The sequence below is a fragment of the Vipera berus genome (genome assembly GCF_964194415.1).
Source record: "Vipera berus genome assembly, chromosome: 1".
Taxonomy (NCBI): domain Eukaryota; kingdom Metazoa; phylum Chordata; class Lepidosauria; order Squamata; family Viperidae; genus Vipera; species Vipera berus.
In genome coordinates, this window is record NC_138202.1 from 116,628,423 (window position 1) to 116,649,040 (window position 20,618).

The 20,618-nt window shown below is 41.6% G+C and overlaps 1 protein-coding gene across 2 annotated transcripts; it reads right to left on the bottom strand.

The window, feature by feature from the left end:
- Positions 1-3,611: 3,611 nt before the first annotated feature.
- Positions 3,612-19,799, bottom strand: LOC308659646 (membrane-spanning 4-domains subfamily A member 8-like). Of its 2 annotated transcripts, none has more exons than XM_081313461.1 (7): positions 19,628-19,799; positions 11,445-11,689; positions 10,255-10,377; positions 10,014-10,070; positions 8,888-9,022; positions 6,523-6,648; positions 3,612-3,917 (listed from the first exon to the last, which is right to left on the bottom strand). In XM_081313461.1, the coding sequence occupies exons 2-7, from the start codon at positions 11,655-11,657 to the stop codon at positions 3,804-3,806; spliced, it is 768 nt and encodes a 255-aa protein (XP_081169587.1). In that variant the 5' UTR covers positions 11,658-11,689; positions 19,628-19,799; the 3' UTR covers positions 3,612-3,803. The 2 variants fall into 2 exon arrangements, with proteins under 2 accessions (XP_081169587.1, XP_081169586.1); XM_081313460.1 differs by lacking the exon at positions 19,628-19,799 and adding an exon at positions 12,634-12,980 and having other exon boundaries at positions 3,615-3,917.
- Between the last annotated feature and the right edge of the window lie 819 nt (positions 19,800-20,618).

Consider the following 20,618-nt stretch of genomic DNA (forward strand, 5'->3'; position numbering starts at 1 on the left):
AATGAGGTTTTGCATGAACACCTGTACTGCAGGGTGCTTGTGTATTTGGACGACATCCTGATCTACTACTCCAACATGGCAGACCACGTCCGACTCATAAGACAGGTGTTGGAAAAACTGCTGAGGGACCAACTATATGTGAAGCTGTCCAAATGTGAGTTCCACCAAACCCGGTTGGATTACCTAGGGTACCAAATATTGGGGGAGGGGTGGAGATGGACCCAGGTAAAGCCAGGGCTGTGTTGGAGAGGCAGGCTCCAAGAACCTTCCATCAGCTGCAAAGCTTCTTGGGGTTTGCCAATTTTTACTGGCAGTTCATCCCCTCCTTTGCTTACCCCTAACAGACCTGCTCCGTACCTGACAAGCAGCAGCCAAGCCATGCCCCAGTCAACCTCTAGTGCGGTCATTGGCCTGCCAAAAGGCCTTTGAGGACCTGAAGGCCCTCTTTTCGAAGGAGCCAGTTGTACTGCATCCGAATCCTGACTTGCTGTTCATCATCCAAGCCGATGCCAGTGATGTCGCGGTGGGAGCAGTGTTACTCCAGAGGAACAGCCAAGGGACATTACAGTCCTGTGCCTACACCTCTCATAAGCTAACAGATACAGAACGAGCATGGGCAATATGGGAGAAGGAGGCATTCGCCGTATGGTGGGCATTGGCGATGTGGCAACATTTCCTAGAGGGAGCAAAGGAACTGTTCGGGGTGTGGACAGATCACAAGAATCTGGAGGCTTTGCAGACACCATGGTGCCTGCCCCCAAAACACATACAGTGGGCGCAATACTTTCAGCACTTCCACTTTTGGTTACTGCATGTACCAGGGGGCAAAAACTTTCTGGCAGATGCACTGTCACGCATGCCCCAATATAAGAGCAAGTGGGAGGAGGTAGTACAAGCCATTATGCCTGCCTTCAGGCAAGCAGTGGCGCAAGTGGTTGCACGCCATCCGGCCAGCAACCTGGTGGTGGTGGTGGTGGCGGTTTGGACATTAGAACTTCAAAATTGGGCCATAAGCAGTTTTGGGGAGGGGGGGATCCATCATATGTTATATGGATGGGTAAAGTTTAATAACCCAAGTTGTAACTTTCCAAAACCTGTTCTCTCTGACTGTAAATCAGTTTCCAGTATTGCTAGGCTTTGCAATTATCACCACATAGGAAAAAGGGTCCAACCTGTTTGTTACATTTCCAACTTTTTTTAAAGGGCTTACTGTATTTATTCTAGCAATCAAGCCTGAAGTAATATACCAATAGTAGAACATCATGTTGCTTCTCTTGAAGGATAACATTCAAAGTAAATTTAATATTTAATTTATCTCAAACGTCTAGGCAATTTGTCAGAGCTCCCCCAAATGTATTTGCTTTCATCCCCCCCCCATTTCTCCCTTTCTTGCTTTTGCCTATGTATTTTTTGGGGCTTGCCATACTGTTGGGGGAGGGTGTTTGCATGGGGAATATTATTTGCTTTGCTCTGTACGAGGTGCCCTCTGTCTGGGCGAGAGGAATGCAGCCTGAAAACATCTGCCTTATCTACAGGCAATGGAGCCTGGGACTGTTGAGAAATAAAACCAAGAGAAACCTTGAGAAGGGCGCTAAACCTCCAGGCTCTCATAACCCTATGGCACCTGTGGATTGGCTGGATTTCAACCAGACATTTGGACATTGGGTGGAGGTGTTTTGAATTGTCTTTTGATGTATTCTTTCACACACCATATCTTCAGACCTTGCTTTGCTTTCTTGCCATCACTAACTCCCAATAAAATTTTCTTTTGAAAAGATGCCTGTTTCAAGAGTTCTGCTTTCTTGGGAGATCTAGCAGGTCCTTACATAAAGCAAAGTCTGAAGACTATATCAGTATAAATACATTGCTATTAAACCTCTGAGCGTATCTCTCCCACTAGTTGTAGTGGGTGCTCTTTATGTTGCTGTCTATGGAGTCTACAGAGTTAAACTCATCAAGCAACGTATCTGAGATTCTCTCTCCTGCTCAGAAGATTCCCCCTGCACCCTTATGCTACAAGGGGAAAAACTACCCAAATATTTTGGCACCCAAGCAAAGCACCAACTTGAATCTGTGATACAAGCCACATATCCTAGAACCAAAGCTTTAGAAAATCTTGCTGGAGTATCACTTCTTGTTTTTGGCTGTGGTTTGTTCTCCAAGCTTGTTTTAATATAATTCCTGAATGTTTCATTACCAAACTAGGTAACATCATTAGCAGGATTTTCTTGTCCTATTCTCCTTAGTTCCTAAGCATCTTGTGTGCCAGTGTGATCAGTTGTTTGGAGCTATATTTGAATTCTGAACAGTTGATTGATTCTCTTCTTGATTGGCACTTCAAACAATTTGGTTTCTCACATATTGATATGTTGGATCTAAATGTTTTCTAACTGCTCCGTTGGTGGAATAGCAGGTCTCAATAAGTTTACACCCATATAACTTTGAAATAAAATGAAATATTTGTAGCTCGGGTTTTAGATTTTGGCTGTGGTTCACTTCTTGTCTTCTTTCAATCCTCTGTCTTCTTCCACCTGAAGCCATCTACTTAACTGTACTATGTGGTGGTTTCACTGGTTAAGATGTAAGTTCTTACCTCCATCCTTATTCAAGCACAATGAGGCATCAACATAAATCATCCTCTCAAAAATTGTTATCCATAGAGATCCCCCTCAAAGGATTTTTCAGACAACATAAATGCACCCCAGAAGTGATCTTGAACAGTGGTGGGATTCAAATACCTGAACAACCAGTTCTCTGCATAGATGCCACTTCTGGAAGTCCTTTCTGAGCCAGGGAGGCTTCCCAGGCCCAGAACGGCCCACTGGAAGTCTGTGGATGCCACTTCCAGAAGTCTGTTTTGAGCCTCAGAGGCCTGGGAGAGGTCTCCCAGGCTCAGAATGGACTTCTGTAAGTGGTGTCCATGCACTTCCAGTGGTTCGTTCTGGGCCTTGTGAAAAAACACTAGGGCATCAGCCAGTTCACTGAAGTCAACAAAAAGATTAGCTAACGGTTCTACCGAACCAGTGTGAACCGGCTGAATCCCACAACTGGTCTTGAATCTGTCTACCTTTCTTAATATAAATCTGGGAAAGCTAAGCTGAAAGAGAATGATAATAAGTCTGGCTCCAGTGGTTGATTTGTCCAAAGAAAGTGTGTGTGGAGGGTGAACTCCAGTTGGATTAAGCATCTAATGATCTTTATGTGATTTAATTAGCAACAAAAGGGATCTCCTCTATCATATTCAGTAGAATCCTATTAATCTTGCACAAGTTACAGAGTGGAACCCTGGATCAAATGAAACCCTGTTCCTTCTATTCATTTGACTCCACGCCATAACAATTTTCAGCGTGTTAGTTCTCAGATGCACCCACAATTGCAGTTGTAAGTTGAGAACTACCTGAACTGTGTCAATAACATATTTTATTAATATGTTAATAATTTTTCTTTTAATTTTAGTAGCTGTTTTTCTTTTCTATAGCATCAGATCTCCTAATTCCATATTTGTCATAAAAAACAAACATCATTTAGAATATAAACAAAAGAGTAATAAACAGCTTGTATTATCCACTGTGTACTTCCTCATAAATATGCTGATGATTTGCAGCACAAATTCTTGCTTCTAGGGAAGTAAAATTAAGTAAAATAGAAGAATTTTAAACTTTGCTATCATTTAATTTGGTTTTAAAGGCTGTAATTGAAAAATAAACAAGGAAGATGGACAAAATATGGTAATATGAGATACATTGCTTCCCCTGAAACCTTTGTGACAACACTTCTCACATTTCCTCCCTGGAGTTCTTGTTTTATTCTGATTTGGTATCCACGTTATTGTAAGTCGCTGGTGGAGGAGGAGGATTTGGTTCATTTCTGACAGCTCCATGTCTGATGAGTTGATAAGGCAAAAAATGCATGATTGGCTGTAACAGAAAAGAATAGTCAACACAGAAGATACTCAGGGAGGCACCTATTACTCTGGGTAGGAAGAATAGATTCTCCAGTTGTGTGTTGTTAACTGTGATGCTGGGAGTCTCCTTGATAGCTCAAAGTCCTGATAGAGAATTCTTTAAAACTATAAATTAACATGCAAATGGTTTAAGACTGGGCATTTAAGTGACTGTCTGAGATTTAAAAATAATGTTATTTTTTAAAAAATGAAAGCTATATTTTTTTAAAAAGGTAGCATTGTGAGAAAATGTGATCAAGTGACAGATACTTTAAATTAATGTAGTCACACTACTGAAGTAAATATATGCATTCAGAACTGAACCCTCTTAAATGAGGAGATGAACTTCTGCATCACTGAATTATAAAGAGACAACACAATTGTGTTTTATTCATGACATTCCCTCTCTAGCAAAAGAGAAGCTAGGAAAAATCCATGTCATCCAGTGGTGGGATTTAGCCAGTTCGCACCACTTCAGCAGAACCGGTAGCTAATTTTTTGTTGCCCAGGCCCAGAATGGACTTCCGGAAGTGGCATCCACACAGAGAACCAGTTGTTCACATATTTGAATCCCACCACTGGTGTCATCTAATTATTCATATGCAGAAGCAAATAGCCACAGGGTGTTAGATCAAAATTCAAGCCTCTCCTAGTTATAAAGCTTACTGGGTATCCTGAGCAGCCACTCTCACCTATTGGAGAGCAAAAGCAAAGGTTTAGTGGAGTGTAAGTATAATAAAGAAAAATGGACAATCTTCTTCTTTCACTTCTTTAACAATGAGAACTGCTAAAGCTGGGCTGTTGATTTGATTTCCGAGCTTGGCGATTTGGCTGCAAACATTTCATCTCCATTTGGGGTACATCTTCAGTGCGCTTAAAATTGTGCTCATCTGTCAGAGCACTGGCCTTTTAAATACCTTTTTCTGTGATGTAAATTGGTGTGTGCATTATTTTTCTGGATGTTGCTGAGTCATGGTCTGGTTTCGGGCTATTTGATTGGCTGGTTGTTGTTGTTGTGCCATAGTCCTTGGTGTTTAAGTATCCTCTGTGTGATACAAACGGTGTGTTTCTTTGGTTGCCTCTGAGTCATGGTCTGGTTTCAAGTCTAGTTTTGGGTTGTTTGGATGGATGGCTGTTGTTAAAATGTGGTCTGGTTCCTTGTGGGGGGGGTTGTGCTTTTTGCTGTGTGATGGGGTACCTGTTTGTTCATTTTAAATGTTGCCTTCGGGATTGCAGTTCAAGTAGTTCTTTGGTTCTCAGCTGTTGGTAGATTGTCTGTTTATTGACTTATTGGTGGAGAATCAAGCTTCAAGAAATTCTCCTCCTCTCCTTGATTTTGCTTGTGTTACAACTGGGTCCTGGTTTGATCAAACTTGTGTGCTTCTGAGTCTTCGTGGATGGACATAAGGGATAGTTGATTGTGTCTTTTGATAGCCAGGGAGTGCTTGTGCAGTCTGTTTGGCCCACATAGTTCTGTTCACAGTTGCTGCACTGGTTTTAGTATATGATGCCTGATCTTTGGTTTTTTTCTTTCTGCTCCTTAGGTTTTGAGAGGGTCCATCTGAGGGTTGAGGCTACTGTGAGGGTTGAGGCGTCTGAGGGTTGTGGGCTACTGTGAGGACATGTTGGTGTAGTAGTCTTGCTGTTATCTCTGAAACATTCTGTATGTAGGGAATTGTGATTCATCTGGTCATTGTTGTTCCTGGGTGTTTGTATTGTTTGTGTGTAGGGATCTCCAGATGAAGTTTTGTGGGTATCTGTTTCTCTCAAAGACTTTGTGCAAGTGCTTTTGTTCTGCTGATCTGGCTTCCATGGTGTTGCAGTGGGATTCTGCTCTCCTGAACAGTGTTCTGTCGAAGTTTTTGTTTGTGGCATTTGGGGGTGGTAGTTGTGGAAGCTGAGGATTTTATCTGTATGTGTTGCCTTCCTGTACACGGATGTTAGAAGTTAGCCATTGGTGGTTTTGTTTACAAGGATGTCCAGGATTGGCAGTTTGTTGTTGTTCTGTTTCTATTGTAAATCCGATATCTCCGAAGACATTGTTGATTCTTTGGTAGGTTTGGTTTACCATCACACAAAACTTACATCACATAAAAAGGTATTATTTTTTTTTTAATTCCATTTATATCCCGCCCTTCTCCGAAGACTCAGGGCAGCTTACAAGCTTAGCAGTAGCCTTCATTCTATGTATATGCCTGCTTATTAGGGCTTTCACACACACCCCAAGCGGCATTATTACAAAGTCAGCTTAATTGCCCCCAACAATCTGGGTCCTCATTTTACCTACCTCGGAAGGATGGAAGGCTGAGTCAACCTTGAGCCTGGTGGGATGCGAACCTGCACTAATTGCAGGCAGCTGGTGTTACTTAAGGAGGCATTAGCCCACTGCTCCACCAAGGCTCTTTAAAAGACAGATGAGCACAATTCAAAGTACACTGAAGATGTCCCCCCCAAATGGAGACGAAATGTTTGTAGCCAAATCACCAAGCTCGGAAATCAAGCCCAACTACCATTCCGTGCTACTAATATTCAAACACATTTCAACTGGTAAAGATATTAGTAAAGTATCAAATATTTACCTGGTCATCACTACAGCAAGTTGCCTGGCACCCAAAGTGTGCAAGTGAAACAGTGATGCAAAATTCCAGGACGCTGAACAAGAACAGAAGACTGGAGAGGCCATAACCGATATTAAGTGGGGTAAACTGTAGACATGTGGAAAGATAGTTGTTATCTGCTGAGAAATTAATATAGTGGTATGTGTTTTATTTTGTTTTATGTGCTGCACCTTTAAAAGGGACCCCCAGCTGCTTCCTGGGGAAACACTGGGAGGAACAATTGTACTGGGGAAAAACAGAGGCTGAGTACAGGTAACCCTCAACTAACAACCACAATCGGGATCAGAATTTCCATTGTTAAGCAAGGCATTTGTTAAGTGAGTCATGCGTAATTTTACCTTTCTTGCCACTGTTGTTAAGGAAATCGCTGCAGTTAAGGGAATCCTACGGTTGCTAAGTGACTCCAGCTTCCCCACCCCCATCGTCTTTGCTGATCAGAAGCTGGCTGGGAAAGTCGCAGAGGGGACGCTGTCCTAAATAAATAGCTAGTAGCTGCTATCCATTTTCAACATTGCATCAATCAGTAAGGGAAATACTCAGGGCACTACAACAGAAATGGGGTATCTGCTGGGCCTTCCTTCCACCCTCAATTTGGTATCTCTCAAGTTAAATTTAAGGTAAACTAAAGATGAAAATGAAATGATATTGGGTACTAATAGTTCGAGCACTATTTATCTTCTGAGAAGAGGAAGGCAGCTCCTGCCACAGTTAGATATATTCTGCAAGGCATAAGATCTCAAACAGACTAGCTGAAGCCACCTTTTCTGGCAGAGAGGGGTGGAGAGCTTAAACCATACTGTAAACAGATTTATTTTGCTTATTTATCATATGTAGACACTGCCTATCTCACTGTCAAAGTAAATAGATGTAATTTGCTTGTCCTCCATTTCCCAATAAGAAATATAGAGGGTCTATTTTCCAGGTCATGGTTGTGCCAAAGGTACTTTTTCAAGAGGCAACTGGATTTTCTTGTTTTTCTGTGAAGATGTTTTTCTGTGAAGACATCCAAGAAGCTTTTTCAGCTCTGACTAGATGGTGGGAAATGGAAGCATTTACATTCCTTGCAGACAGCTAGTCATTTGCAGTCTTTTAGTGAGTCGTTGAAGCCACCATCTAGTCATAGCTGAAGAAGCTTCTTGAGTGGGAAGTGAAATGTCTTCACAGAAAAACAAGAAGGCCCAGTTGCCTCTTGAAAAAGCACCTTTGGGATGATGGAGGTGAGAGGGGATGGACAGGAAACCTCAAGAAATAAAGTGCTGATGGAGAGGGAGAAAGAGAAATGGTTAAGACTGGCTGGCTAGTCCAAAAAGGAAAAGCGAGAGGCCTCTCCACTGTCCTAACGTATCCAGTCTTGATCACCGGACATTATCTTCAAGATAATGGATGAAGGGAAATAGATTTTATACACCTTGAAGCTGTTGTTGGATGGGGTCAGAACAAAAGGAGAGTAAAAGTCTAGTTTTATACCAGCTAATAATGACATAAGGCTTGGAATCTTACTCTTGGGCTAAGGATAAGGTAAAAGTTACCTCATCAGAAAATTGGAGAAATTGACATTAGCACAGTATGGTCAAGGGCAGCCACGTCATTTACATTCAGCCAGTCTAAGATATATTGCTTCCCTTCATCAATAAGGATACAGCTAGATCTATTTTCTTTACCCAACTTCTTTCTAATTATCTGTCAGGTTGGAAAGGAGAAAAACCCTGGATCTGATACTACTATGATTTAACATTAATAAGGAAACAAAAGACAGCACTTTACAATATAGTAAAATATCAGCTGGTTGATCCTGGGCATTGGTATGATCCTAAACTGTGCACACTACAGAACTTACCTAATTTTCAGTTTTCTAAAACTCGTGTGGCAAGTGCAAAGAAGGGATGAGGATGAGGGGGTGGCAGGAAAACCGGGTATAGATTTCAACATGTACGGCTGTATTCTGTTCTATATAGAATTTTCAAACTATTCTTTCTTTTGGAGCACCTAAGCCATACTGTAAAACAACCAACACTCTGCAGAGACATAGCCAAAAGGTATGTCTAAAATACATTTTCACTTTTTTTAAAAAAAATCTATCCCCCTCCTCACCAAAAGGAAAAAAACTGGAAGAGAAAGAAGAAATCTACAAAGTCCTACACACTTTGCACTTTGATTACCTAAGGAAAAAATTATAATGAAATAGCCCTTATGTCCTTGGGACTGATATTTATTTAAGAAAAAAATTCATACAAAAGTCAAAGGGTTTGGGATATCTCCCCTGCATATATAATCTCCTTCTGGTCTGCACATGAAGACAAAATTTAAGACAAATTGGTTTACTTACGGTTAAATCTCCAGTGTTATATTGATGGTTATATCTAGAATAACGATTGTTCAAGATCATCTCACAGAGATACAGGATGATACCAATTAATGCCATTATAGCACTTGTGATGTTCATTCCTACACTAGATTGTACCTGAAACAGCAATGCACCAGGAGGAGAGAAATTATAATTACAATGTCAGCATAGGTCTTATTAAATGCAAAACATATAAGCAATTAGTCCCAACATACTCTAAGCATTAAATCTTAATGTTAAATGCTCTTTTAGCTATACAAAATTACAGAGAGGCAACCAATTAGGTGGGAATGGAGAAACCCAGGAGCCAGTGATGATAATTCTGAACATTTAAAAATTGCTCTTTTCAGTTCTCCCCTTATAGGAATGTAGTAGTTTACCATCAAGATGGTTGTTTTTCTTCTTTTGAATACACACACTGTTCCTTTAAAAGACAAAGACATCTCCATGTTGCTATGAACAAACTTTAAATCAAAGAGGAACAGAGGAGAAGAATGCAAGGTCTTTGTAGAAGGGTTACCATCAGTTCTCTTTCCCTTTTGATTGCCAGGATGATTACCACTCTAGTTCCATATTTTTACTCCAAATACACTAGATTTCTTCCTGATGTTCCATGTAGGAATAGGAATAATGTTGGAGGTCTGATTCAAGACTTGAGTATGCAAGAACTTTGCTTTGTTCAGGACTAGCACTATTACTAGTAGCAACTAAGGAAGCTCTGGTAGAACAAGCACCCACGTCATGGTCATTGACCCTCTCAGCCTTCTCTCATTTTCATCGTGGTCCTGACAGAACCTGCAGTGTTGCAGGTTGCAGATCAGGAAGGGAACTTGGGAAGAAGCCCATCGCAAAATGGGGACCAGGAGAGGCTACAGTTCTGGATGCTTGAACAGTGTCTACTGTTGACACAGAGCTTTCAGTACAATCAAAACCTAGAAGCAAAAGTTGATCAAAGAAGGAAGTGGGTGGGGATTTTGAGTTTGTTTTTCCAACTCAAATGTTGATTTAAGACTGAGCAGTATCTGAAGACAGTAGACAATATAAAAGGACCTGAGTGCTTATAAAGAAACAGCATCAAAGAAATTCAAATGCTATATAGCTTTCTCACCAAACCACGATTTGGACGGTTCGCAGCTGCTACACTAAGTGATCCAGAAATAATGAACTATGGGAAAAGGAAAAGAAAAAGAAATGATTGTGCTCCACTGAAAATAGAAGGGAAAAATTATCAGAAAACTCTGTCACCCATAAGAAACCAGGGAGTTTCCAGTGCAAACAGGACTTTTATAGGTATCCATTAGGCATAAATACCATGATGCATGACTCAACAAAAATTTGCACATACTTACAAATATCCCTCCCCAAATGGGGTAACCTCCAAGTCCAGATAAGGAAAGATAGTAAGAACGAATGAGACAAAGTGAGACAGCCCCAAAGCCAATGTGGATCAACCCAATCATGATCTGGATGGCCTATGGAAGGAAAACATACAGAATAAGACGAATTAGTTCTCTGAATCTGAGAAAGGCAAACATTTTAATTTATTAGCAGCCCAGGAAAGACATCACTTTCTATCCATCTCTGAAAGGTCCTTGAAAGGGGTTGGGGCTTCTAAGCTTCTAGGGCAGGTGTTGACCCAAGGCCTAGTTTCCTATGGTGAAAAATTCAAATGGGGAGAAGGGACAGTTTGAGATACCATTGTCATTATGTACCAGACTTTTCCTCCAGATTATAATAGACCTACAGTCAGGCTGCTCTTGTCAGGAAGAAGGACTGTAAGAATATCAAGATGGGCCTTTCAGAGATGGATCTTTCACTTCTCTCACTAGAGACCCCTCTGCAGGAGGAAGTTAACCATAGTCATAAGCACAAAGCGACTTCAATCGGTTTGGGCTGCAGCCAATCTATGACCAAGGTCTTCTGGAGAAATGCCCAACAGTTGCACTTCTCAGAGAGAAGGGAGAAAAAGATCTGGCTGAGCTCCACTTTCTCAGTTAAGGAGCAAAGAAAAGAAATGCATACGTATGTAAGTCAGAGTGTTTTGCAGAAACACAAATGAAACTACCAGGAAGAACAGAGGTTTCTGGAGTATATTCCAGAACCAGACAACAGCCAAGCCAAGTTCTAGAACTTCAACATGAGGCTCACTGGTCTCCACATAGCTCTAAAACAGACATGTCAAACACTTGGCCCGGGGGCCAGATGAGGCCCGTGAAGTGGTTTCATGCGGCCCGCGAAACCATCCTGGAAACAGTGAGGGAACGGCTCCCCACTGCCTTGGCCCTGGCCCAGACACCCTCCTTCTGCCAGAGACCCTCAGATCTGTCCCACTCCTGCCCAGGCCCCCATAGGCACCCTTGATGCGAATGATGTAGAGCTGGCCATGCCCACCCAGTAGGCCACGCCCACCCAGGCCATACCCACTCAGCCCCCTGAGGGCAACCACAATGCTGATGCGGCCCTCAGTGAAATTGAGTTTGACACCCCTGCTCTAAAACCTTAACAGTCTTCAAACAGGCACACGGCAAAGCATGTGTACCCCAAGCACTTTGGTCTCAGCACTGAGGAATCTCTCCATAGGACCCTGGGGGGCTTGTTGAGGAGCACTGGTGGAAATTCCAAGTTGCTGAGCTCCACACTGAGGATATGGAGTTGCTCCAGATGCCTGAAGAACAACACCGGGCAATCCAGGGGCCGTTTGGATTACATTCGCTCCATTAGAGGGGATGAAAAGTACAGTTCCACTGGCCATGCTTGCTGGAAGTGATGCCACAGCTCAGTTACCTGTAAAAAAAACAAGTGAGGAAAGAAGCAAAATGTTTTCAAGGAAAAAACCAAGAAAGTCCAGGTGCCTTCTGAAAAGCACCTTTGGGACAACCATGACCTGGATGATTGAAGACATCCATAGACATCAGGGAGAAAAAGTAAATCAGAACATGGAGAACATTCCATTTCTCAATGCAAAAGTTGTCTATCTAATCTTAGCACCACCTCGGATGCACCCAGATAAATGGCATTCCTCATTCAGATTTTATTGTGATTTTCCTCCTGTCCTGTTACTGGCAGATGGATTTAAAGGCGTCAGACATGTCGATTGCCATCTTCCATGAAGGTCATACCGATTTGGACAGAACAAGTTACTGTGAAGGACACAAGAGCAGGGATCTGAATTCCAACTTTGCTTCACTGATGAGGTGAAGTTTCTTTTTAGGACACAACTGGAGCATCAGTCTGGGTTTCCTAACAAAAATCCGGACCACCTCAGAAAGCAGTGAAGCGATAGAGGAAAGTCCCAACTGCTATCGACACCTAATAACCCACCAGATTTTTAAAACCCTGACTCAAGCGCCCAAATTAATCCCACAATTAGGATTTGTACAGACCTTGAGAGGAAGCTACGTCCTTCTTGAGCTCTATTAATTGGAAGCCAAAGTTAAGCAAAAATCAACTCATCCACCCCACCTTTGAACTGTGAACTTCAAATACTGAATCTCTGTAAATTTACAGGGCACCTGTCTGCATGTTGGGCACTTCCATCAGGGCAAGACTGGCTCTAAACTTTTTCTTGTCTGCTAAGTCTCCCCTTATTCTCCCATCTAGAAGACCTGTGGTGACTGCGTGGCTGAGAAAGCCGCAGGGGGATGGTTGCAGGGGAGAAGCGACAGGCACAGGATGGTCCACACATTAATTCCATACTATTTTTAAAAAAATAATCAGAAATTACTCACAACAGCCGCTCGAGACGAGATACACATAAGCCTCAGGGGAAACGAAAGTACCTTAATGCGAACAAGTGGAGGGCGGGGCTCCTCACCTAACGAAAGGAGGGATTTACTCATATTTTAATCGGGGAGTCCAGAAAAAAAAACTTCTTTTTTGCCCCTTTAACTGTTGCAACAAGTAACAGTTTGGGGCCAGGAACCTTCTGCTCATTCAGAAATGAGAGGGAAATTATTCAAATTTATAATGCCCTCTTATTCCCTGCCTAAAACGTATCACGTCTCTTTCGCTTCCTCCCAAAGTAGGCAAGTCCCACGCTTAGAGGGACCCGTTTTAACCACCGGAGTCTTCTATAACCTTTGCAGGCATCGCCAGAAAGAAAAACAAGAGGACGCGCAATGTCATCATAGCTTTCCAGTCCGTCTCTCTCCCCCACCCCATACCCCCAAGCTCTTTAAATAGCCCTCGTCCAGCAGAAATATTTTTTTCCCCTCCTTTCCCTCCACCGGCGCTCTCTGTAGCTTTCGGCTTGCTCTTTTAGGCATTTGAACAGGCAAAGCCGCAACAGCGTGAAGCGGAGGCTGGAGGGAGCCGATCCCAGCCTCCGACTGCGCTCCTTGCGGAACTCTCCCTGGAAACCTCAGAGGCCGATATAACATCTGGACCACCATATCGTTTGGTCACTAAGCAGATGCCAAAGGCAAATCCCCTCCGCGTATTGGCAAAGTGATCGTGGGTTAATCTATTATGTTTCCTTTTGCACTGAACATTTGCTTTTTGATTGACACTTCCTTGTATAAAGAGAATTTTTCCCTTCATAAGAGAATTTATAAGAGAATTCGCCTTCATTGGTGAGAGAAATTTCTGCTCTGTTTGGAAGAGTCGCCCGTTCTTTCAATGTGCATATTACACGGGAGCGCCCTCTAGAGTCCTGATCCTCCTAGTGCTAGTTTGTATTATTATTATTATTATTATTATTATTATTATTATTATTATTATTATTATTATTATTATTATTATTATTATTATTATTATTATTATTATTATTATTATTATTATTATTATTATTATTATTAATTTTATTTGTATAGCCTGTTCTACGAACCTCTATGGGGGCGTGGAGAGCAGGTCGCTTCAATGTTCGCTTCAGCTTCTGCCCCCTCCCCTCCACTCCCCCTCCCCCCATGAGCCACGCTATTTCCAGATTTCATCTTTTTAAAAAACTGCTTGCCGTTATGTCTTTCAGATGCCAAGACGATTTCCCTATATTATCATATTGGCTTTTCAGCCTTTAGTTCAACTCCTAGCAGTTCATTTCAAGGGGAAATTAGACGGGCCTTTCAAATGATGGGGTGATAATCAGGTGTGAGCATGGCTGGTCCAGTTACCTGACACAATATAATTCTGAATTTAAGAAGAGGCAAGAGGAAACCCAACATATTTTAGATGAAATAAAAATATGAGTTTAAAAAATTCCCTAGGGAACATAACTCTGTCAAAAATGAAGATTTTATAGCAACTGTTTTGCATATTAACCATAAGAAAACTAGGAATGAAATTGAATTATGCAAAACATAAACATTTTCAATATGCGAATAAACTAAGGAAATGGTTATCTTATAAGCTTCAAAGAGAAAAACATTTGAAAAAAGTAGAGGGAGATAATATATTGATTGAAAATGTGGCTATATAAAAATTATCAATATTTATATAAAGGACATGTTATTCTATTGAAGAAAGCAACTGAATATCAGGTACTAATACAGAATAAAGAAAACAAAGAGAAAAAGATAAAGGCAAAACTGCAGAAAAAAGGAAAAAAATAGAAAATAATTTCCTACTTCCTTCGCATTAAATACAAAAATAATTGCAAAGTTATCTATGATAACCAATGTAGCCACTTTTTCTATTATCTATTATTTTTGGAATTATCAAAAAGTCTAATTTCAAGTACATTTATTCTGTTCCATACAAAAACTCTCTAAGGCAGGGATGTCAAACTGGATGCATCATAGCGAAACCACACCCACCCGATTGCTGGCAATGGCAAAAAGGTCACGATAAATCACAACACGTTATGTGACATTGCAAGTTTGACAACCCCGCTGTAAGGGGTTTCCAATCAGTCCTGCCTTTTCTCTAATCAACGAAGACAATTTAGTCCCATCCCCCTTCATGGATTATTGCCTTGTCGTGGCGAAGGGGCTTGTGTAATTCAATCAAGCTATGAGCTATGCTGTGCAGGGCCACCCAAGACAGACAGGTCATAGCACAGAGTTCTGACAAAATGTGATCCACTGGAGAACGAAATGGCAAACCACTCCAGTATCTTTGCCATGGACAGTACCAAAGGGCAAAAAGATATGACGCTGGAAGATGAGCCCCTCAGGTCGGAAGGCGTCCAATATGCTACTGGGGAAGAGCAGAGGCCTAGTACTAGTAGCACCAGAAAGAATGAAGCGACTGGTCCAAAGCCGAAAGGACGCTCAGCTGTGGATATATCTGGTGGTGGAAGGAAAGTCCGATGCTGTAAAGATCTATTCTCCATAGGAACCTGGAATGTAAGATCCATGAATAAAGGCAAGATGGACATGGCCAAACAAGAGATGACAAGACTTATATGCAGAGCACATCATGAGAAAGGTAGGGCTAGATGAATCAAAAGTTGGAATTAAGATTGCCAGGAGAAATATCAACAACCTAAGATATGCAGATGATACCACTCTAATGGCAGAAAGTGAAGAGGAACTAAAGAGCCTCTTGTTGCGAGTGAAGAAGGAGAGTGCAAAACTTGGGTTGAAACTAAACATTAAGAAAACCAAGATCATGGCATCCAGCCCTCTCAATTCCTGGCAAATAGATGGGGAAGAAATGGAGGTAGTGACAGATTTTATTTTCCTGGGCTCCAAGATCACTGCAGATGGGGACTGTAGCCAAGAAATTAAAAGACGCTTGCTCCTTGGGGAGGAAAGCCATGGCAAATCTAGACAGCACACTAAAAAGCAGAGACATCACCCTGTCAACAAAAGTGCGTATAGTCAAGGCTATGGTTTTCCCAGTTGCAATGTATGGCAGTGAAAGCTGGACCATAAGAAAGGCTGAGCACCAAAGAATTGAAGCCTTTGAACTATGGTGCTGGAGAAGACTCCTGCGAGTCCCTTGGACTGCAAGGCGATCAAACCGGTCAGTCCTAGAGGAGAGCAACCCTGACTGCTCTTTAGAAGGCCAGATCCTCAAGCTAAAACTCAAATACTTTGGCCACCTAATGAGAAGGAAGGATTCACTGGAGAAGAGCCTAATGCTGGGAAAGATTGAGGGCAATAGAAGAAGGGGACGACAGAGAATGAGGTGGCTGGATGGAGTCACTGAAGCAGTAGGTGTGAGCTTAAATGGACTCCAGAAGATGGTAGAGGACAGGAAGGCCTGGAGGAACATTGTCCATAGGGTCGCGATGGGTCGGATACGACTTCGCAACTAACAACAACAACAACATAGTTCATCTGTGTAGTTTTGCCACCTCTTCTTAATCTCTTCTGCCTCTGTAAGGTCCCTGCCATTTTGGTCCTTTATCATGCCCATCTTTTCATGAAACATTCCCTTCATATCTCCAATTTTCTTGATCACTGGTCCTCCCTATTCTATTGTTTTCTTCTATTTCTTTGCACTGTTCATTTAAGAAGGCATTCTTATTTCTTCTAGCTATTCTCTGGAATTCTGCATTCAATTGGGTGTATCTTTCTTTTTCTCCCTTGCCTTTCACTTCCCTTCTTTCCTCAGCTATTTGCAAAGCTTCCTCAGAGAGCCATTTTGCTTTCTTGCATTTCTCTTTCTTTGGGACGGTTTTAGTTGCTACCTCTTGTACAATGTTGCGAACCTCCATCCATAGTTCTTCAGGCACTCTGTCTATCAGATCTAATTCCTTAAATCTATTTGTCACCTCTACTGTGTATTCATCAGGGATATGATTTAGTTCATCTGAGTGGCCTAGTGCTTTTCCCTACTTTCTTCAGTTTAAGCCTAAATTTTGCAACAAGAATCTCATGGTCTGAGCCACAGTCAGCTCCTGGTCTTGTTTTTACTTCTCCATCTTTGGCTGCAGAGCACATAGTCAATCTGATTTCTGTGTTGGCCATCTGGTGATGTCCATGTGTAGAGCCGTCTCTTGGGTTGTTGGAAAAGAGTGTTTGCTATGGCCATCGTATTCTCTTGACAAAATTCTATCAGCCTGTGCCCTGTTTCATTTTGTACTCTAAGGCCAAACTTTCCTGTTATACTGGTTATTTTTTGGCTTCCTACTTTAGCATTCCAATCCCCTATGATGATAAGGACATCATTTTTAGTGTTAATTCTATAAGGTGCTATAGAGCTTCACAGAACTGATCAATTTCATCCTCTTCAGCACTGGTGGTTGGGGCATAGACTTGGACTACTGTGATATTGAATGGTTTGCCTTGGATTCACACTGAGATTATTATGCCATTTTGGGGATTGTATCCCAGTATTGCTTTTCCTACTCTTTTATTCACTATGAAGGCTACTCCATTTCTTCTGAGGGATTCTTGCCCGCAGTAGTATACCTGATGGTCATCTGAATTAAATTCACCTATTCCTGTCCATTTTAGTTTGCTGATTCCTAAGGTGTCGATGTTCAGTCTTGTCAACTCTTGTTTGGCCATGTCCATCTTGCCTTGATTCATGAATCTTACATTCCAGGTTCCTATGGAGTTTCCTTCCACCACCAGATGCATCTACAGCTGAGCGTCCTTTCGCCTTTGGCCCAGTTGCTTCATTCTTTCTGGTGCAACTAGTACTAGCCCTCTGCTCTTCCCCAGTAGCATATTGGACACCTTCCGACCTGAGGGGCTCATCCTCCAGTGTCATATCTTTTTGCCTTTTGGTACTGTCCATGGAGTTTTCATGGCAAAGATACTGGAGTGGTTTGCCATTTCCTTCTCCAGTGAATCAAATTTTGTCAGAACTCTGTGCTATGACCTGTCTGTCTTGGCTGGCCCTGCACAGCATAGCTCATAGCTTCATTGAGTTATGCAAGCCCCTTCGCTGCAACAAGGCAGTAATCCATAAAGGGGGGGACCACGTCTGTCCAGCATCAAAACCCCAGATGCCCTAGAGGGAAGTCAGCAACCATCCTATCAGTGAAGCAATGATGAGGGAAGGTGGAAAACATGTTCTCCACGTTGAATCAGAGGAAGCCAATAGTAGTTGCCGTCAGCTATGAACTGGGAATGAGAGAGAGGCTGTACTATGCAGATGAGTCCTTAAAGATGGTTACAAGAAGTCTTTGAGGCAAAGTCAGGAGGCTGTGTGGATGGGCTCATTCTCTCATTAAGCAATCTCATTCTGCTCAGAGTGAGGAAGAGTTTCTTCCAGCACTCAAGCTATAGATAGTCTCCATTTAAGAGACTATCTAAGAGTTAATGGAAAAGCAACTTTTAACACCAAGTCTCACATTTAAGGCCTCCAAGGTTTGTAAAGAAAAGGAAAGCTGAAGTAAGAACATAAGCACAGTTGTGGTTTCACTTAGAAACCATTTAATGATTTACAATCCCATGTATGCCTGCCAAACAAAGACTATATTGGTATAACTACATTGCTATTAAACCTCTGACCCTATGTCTCACCCACTAGTTATAGTGGGTGCTTTTTATATTCCTGTCTATGGAGTCTACAGAGTTAAACTCATCAAGCAACACATTTAAGATTCTCTCTCCTGCACCCTTAAGAGGAAAAACTATCCAAATATTTTGGTGCCCAAGCAAAGCACCAACATGTATCTGTGTTAGAAGCCACATCTCCTAGAACCAAAGCTTTAGAAAATCTTGCTGTTGTATCACTTCTTCTCTTCTTTCACCTGAAGCCATCTGTTTTACTGTACTGCGGGGTGGGGTGCCATTTGTTAAGAATATAAGTTATTACCTCTATCCCTATTCAACTACATTGAGAAATCAATATAAATCATCCTCTAAGAAATTGTTATCCACAGAGATCCTCCACAGAAGATCTTTTAGACAACATATGGTAAATGCACCCTAGAAGTAGACTTGAATCTGTCAGCATTTCTCAATTTAAATCTGGGAAAGCCAAGCTGAAGCAGAATGATAATAAGTTTAGCTCCAGGGGTGGATTTATCCAAAGAAAAGTGGGGGGGACTCCAGTTGGATTAGGCATCTATTGATCTTTACGTGACTTGGTTAGCAATGAAAGGGATCCCTTCTATTGTATTCAGAAGCATCCTATCAATCTTGCACAAGTTACAGTGTCGAACTCTGGATCAAATGAAGCCCTGTGCCTTCAATTCATTTGACTCCACTCCAAAGCATCTATAGCACATTTATCAACCTGTTTGTTGTCACCTGCACCCACTGAATCTCCCCACAAAAACATAACAAAGGAAGCAGGATGACATCAATTCAGCTGTGGCTAGATTCAGGGTGTAACCTGTGAAATTTTTATTTCTTACTAAGTTTCTTTCTGAGCTGGGATGAAAAAGAAAATAAGCAGCTGCATGAATTAAGTTCTTTATTTTTCACGCAAGAGCAAGGACAGCAAGCTGTTAGGTGGGCAGTTGCAAATCCCCCTCCATCCAACACAGGTTACATACTTTATAATCTGCCCATTATAATCTGCCCCCCCACACAGACCCATCTCAACATCACTCCATATAAGGAACTTACTTACTTACTTACTTACTTACTTACTTACTTACTTACTTCTGAAGTCCTTTTCTGAATGTACATTTAGCTAAATAAAAGCTATCCCTGGAATATACAACTTATCTCACTTCCCTGGACAAACTACTTTCAAGGCCTGAGAAAAGTGGAGAGTAAGGAGGCCAACAAAATTCTTAAAATTCAGAATCTTAATAAAAGTATGAATGCTCTGATAACATATTTTAATGGTATATTCTATAAAATGTTCTGGCAAGCCCATCAACCCAAGCCTCAAAAACTGCAAATGTGCCTTTTGCACACCTGCAAAACTCACTGTAGTCATGAAATGTTTCATCATATACAGCAGGGTTTTCAAACTGTCAGCCTGCAGGCCGGTTTCATCATATAGAAGCCGCGTCCACCTCATGGCCGACAATGCAAAAAGTGTCACAACTTGTCGTGACACATCACGTGATGTGGTGGGCTTGACACCGTGATATACAGTAATTATCAACAAGAAAGTAGTGAAAGCCTGTTCCTTCAGTTCATTTGACTCCACTCCATAACACTTACAGCACAATTTTCAGCTTCTTAGTTCTCAGCTGCATCCATTGAATCTCACCACAAAATCAGAAGAAAGGAAGTAATAGTGACATCATTTCAAGTGTGGCTAGATTATATTCAGGATGTTGCCTGTCAACTTAAACCTCAAAAACTGAGCAAATGTACATTTTGTACAGATGTAAAGATCATTACAGGAGCCAAACCTTTCACCATGTAATTCTGGACAAACAAACAACAGATTTTCTGTACATTCCTGAGTCAACCATGCTCAGAGATGGGATGATAGTCAAAAGAACCAAAAATGGCAATTTGCATGGAACCTGTGTTTTTGACCAGCTTAAGTGCCCTAACAACATGGAACATTTTAGTTCTATGCAAACTTCTTCTAATCTGTTTTGGGATAACAGTGATTATGCAATCACTATTACAGGCAGTTCTCAATTTACAAGCGGTCATTTAGTGACCATTCAGTGTTACAACAGATCTGAAAAAAGTGACTCATGACCAGTCCTCATACACAGCAACATCCCCATGTTCATTATAATCGAAACTCATGACAGTCAATGGGGGAAGTCAGATTCACTTAATGATCACGACCAGAATAATTCATTTAACAAGAGTGGCAAAACAGGTCATACGTCAGGCACAATTCACTTCACTGCCTCACTTAGCAATGAACCTTCTGGTCCAGATTGTAGTCGTACGTTGAGAACTACCAGTATTGTGTCAATGGCGTGTTGTATTAATAGTTTGTGTTGTAA

Excerpts from the sequence above, each read along its gene's own strand:
- LOC308659646 (XM_081313461.1), bottom strand. The coding sequence starts at position 11,657 with ATGGCCAGTGGAACTGTACTTTTCATCCCCTCTAATGGAGCGAATGTA. Across the intron at positions 10,071-10,254 it reads CCATTTGGGGAGGGATATTT|TTCATTATTTCTGGATCACT; the intron begins GTAAGTATGTGC and ends CTTTTCCCATAG. Across the intron at positions 9,023-10,013 it reads ACCGTCCAAATCGTGGTTTG|GTACAATCTAGTGTAGGAAT; the intron begins GTGAGAAAGCTA and ends TTGCTGTTTCAG.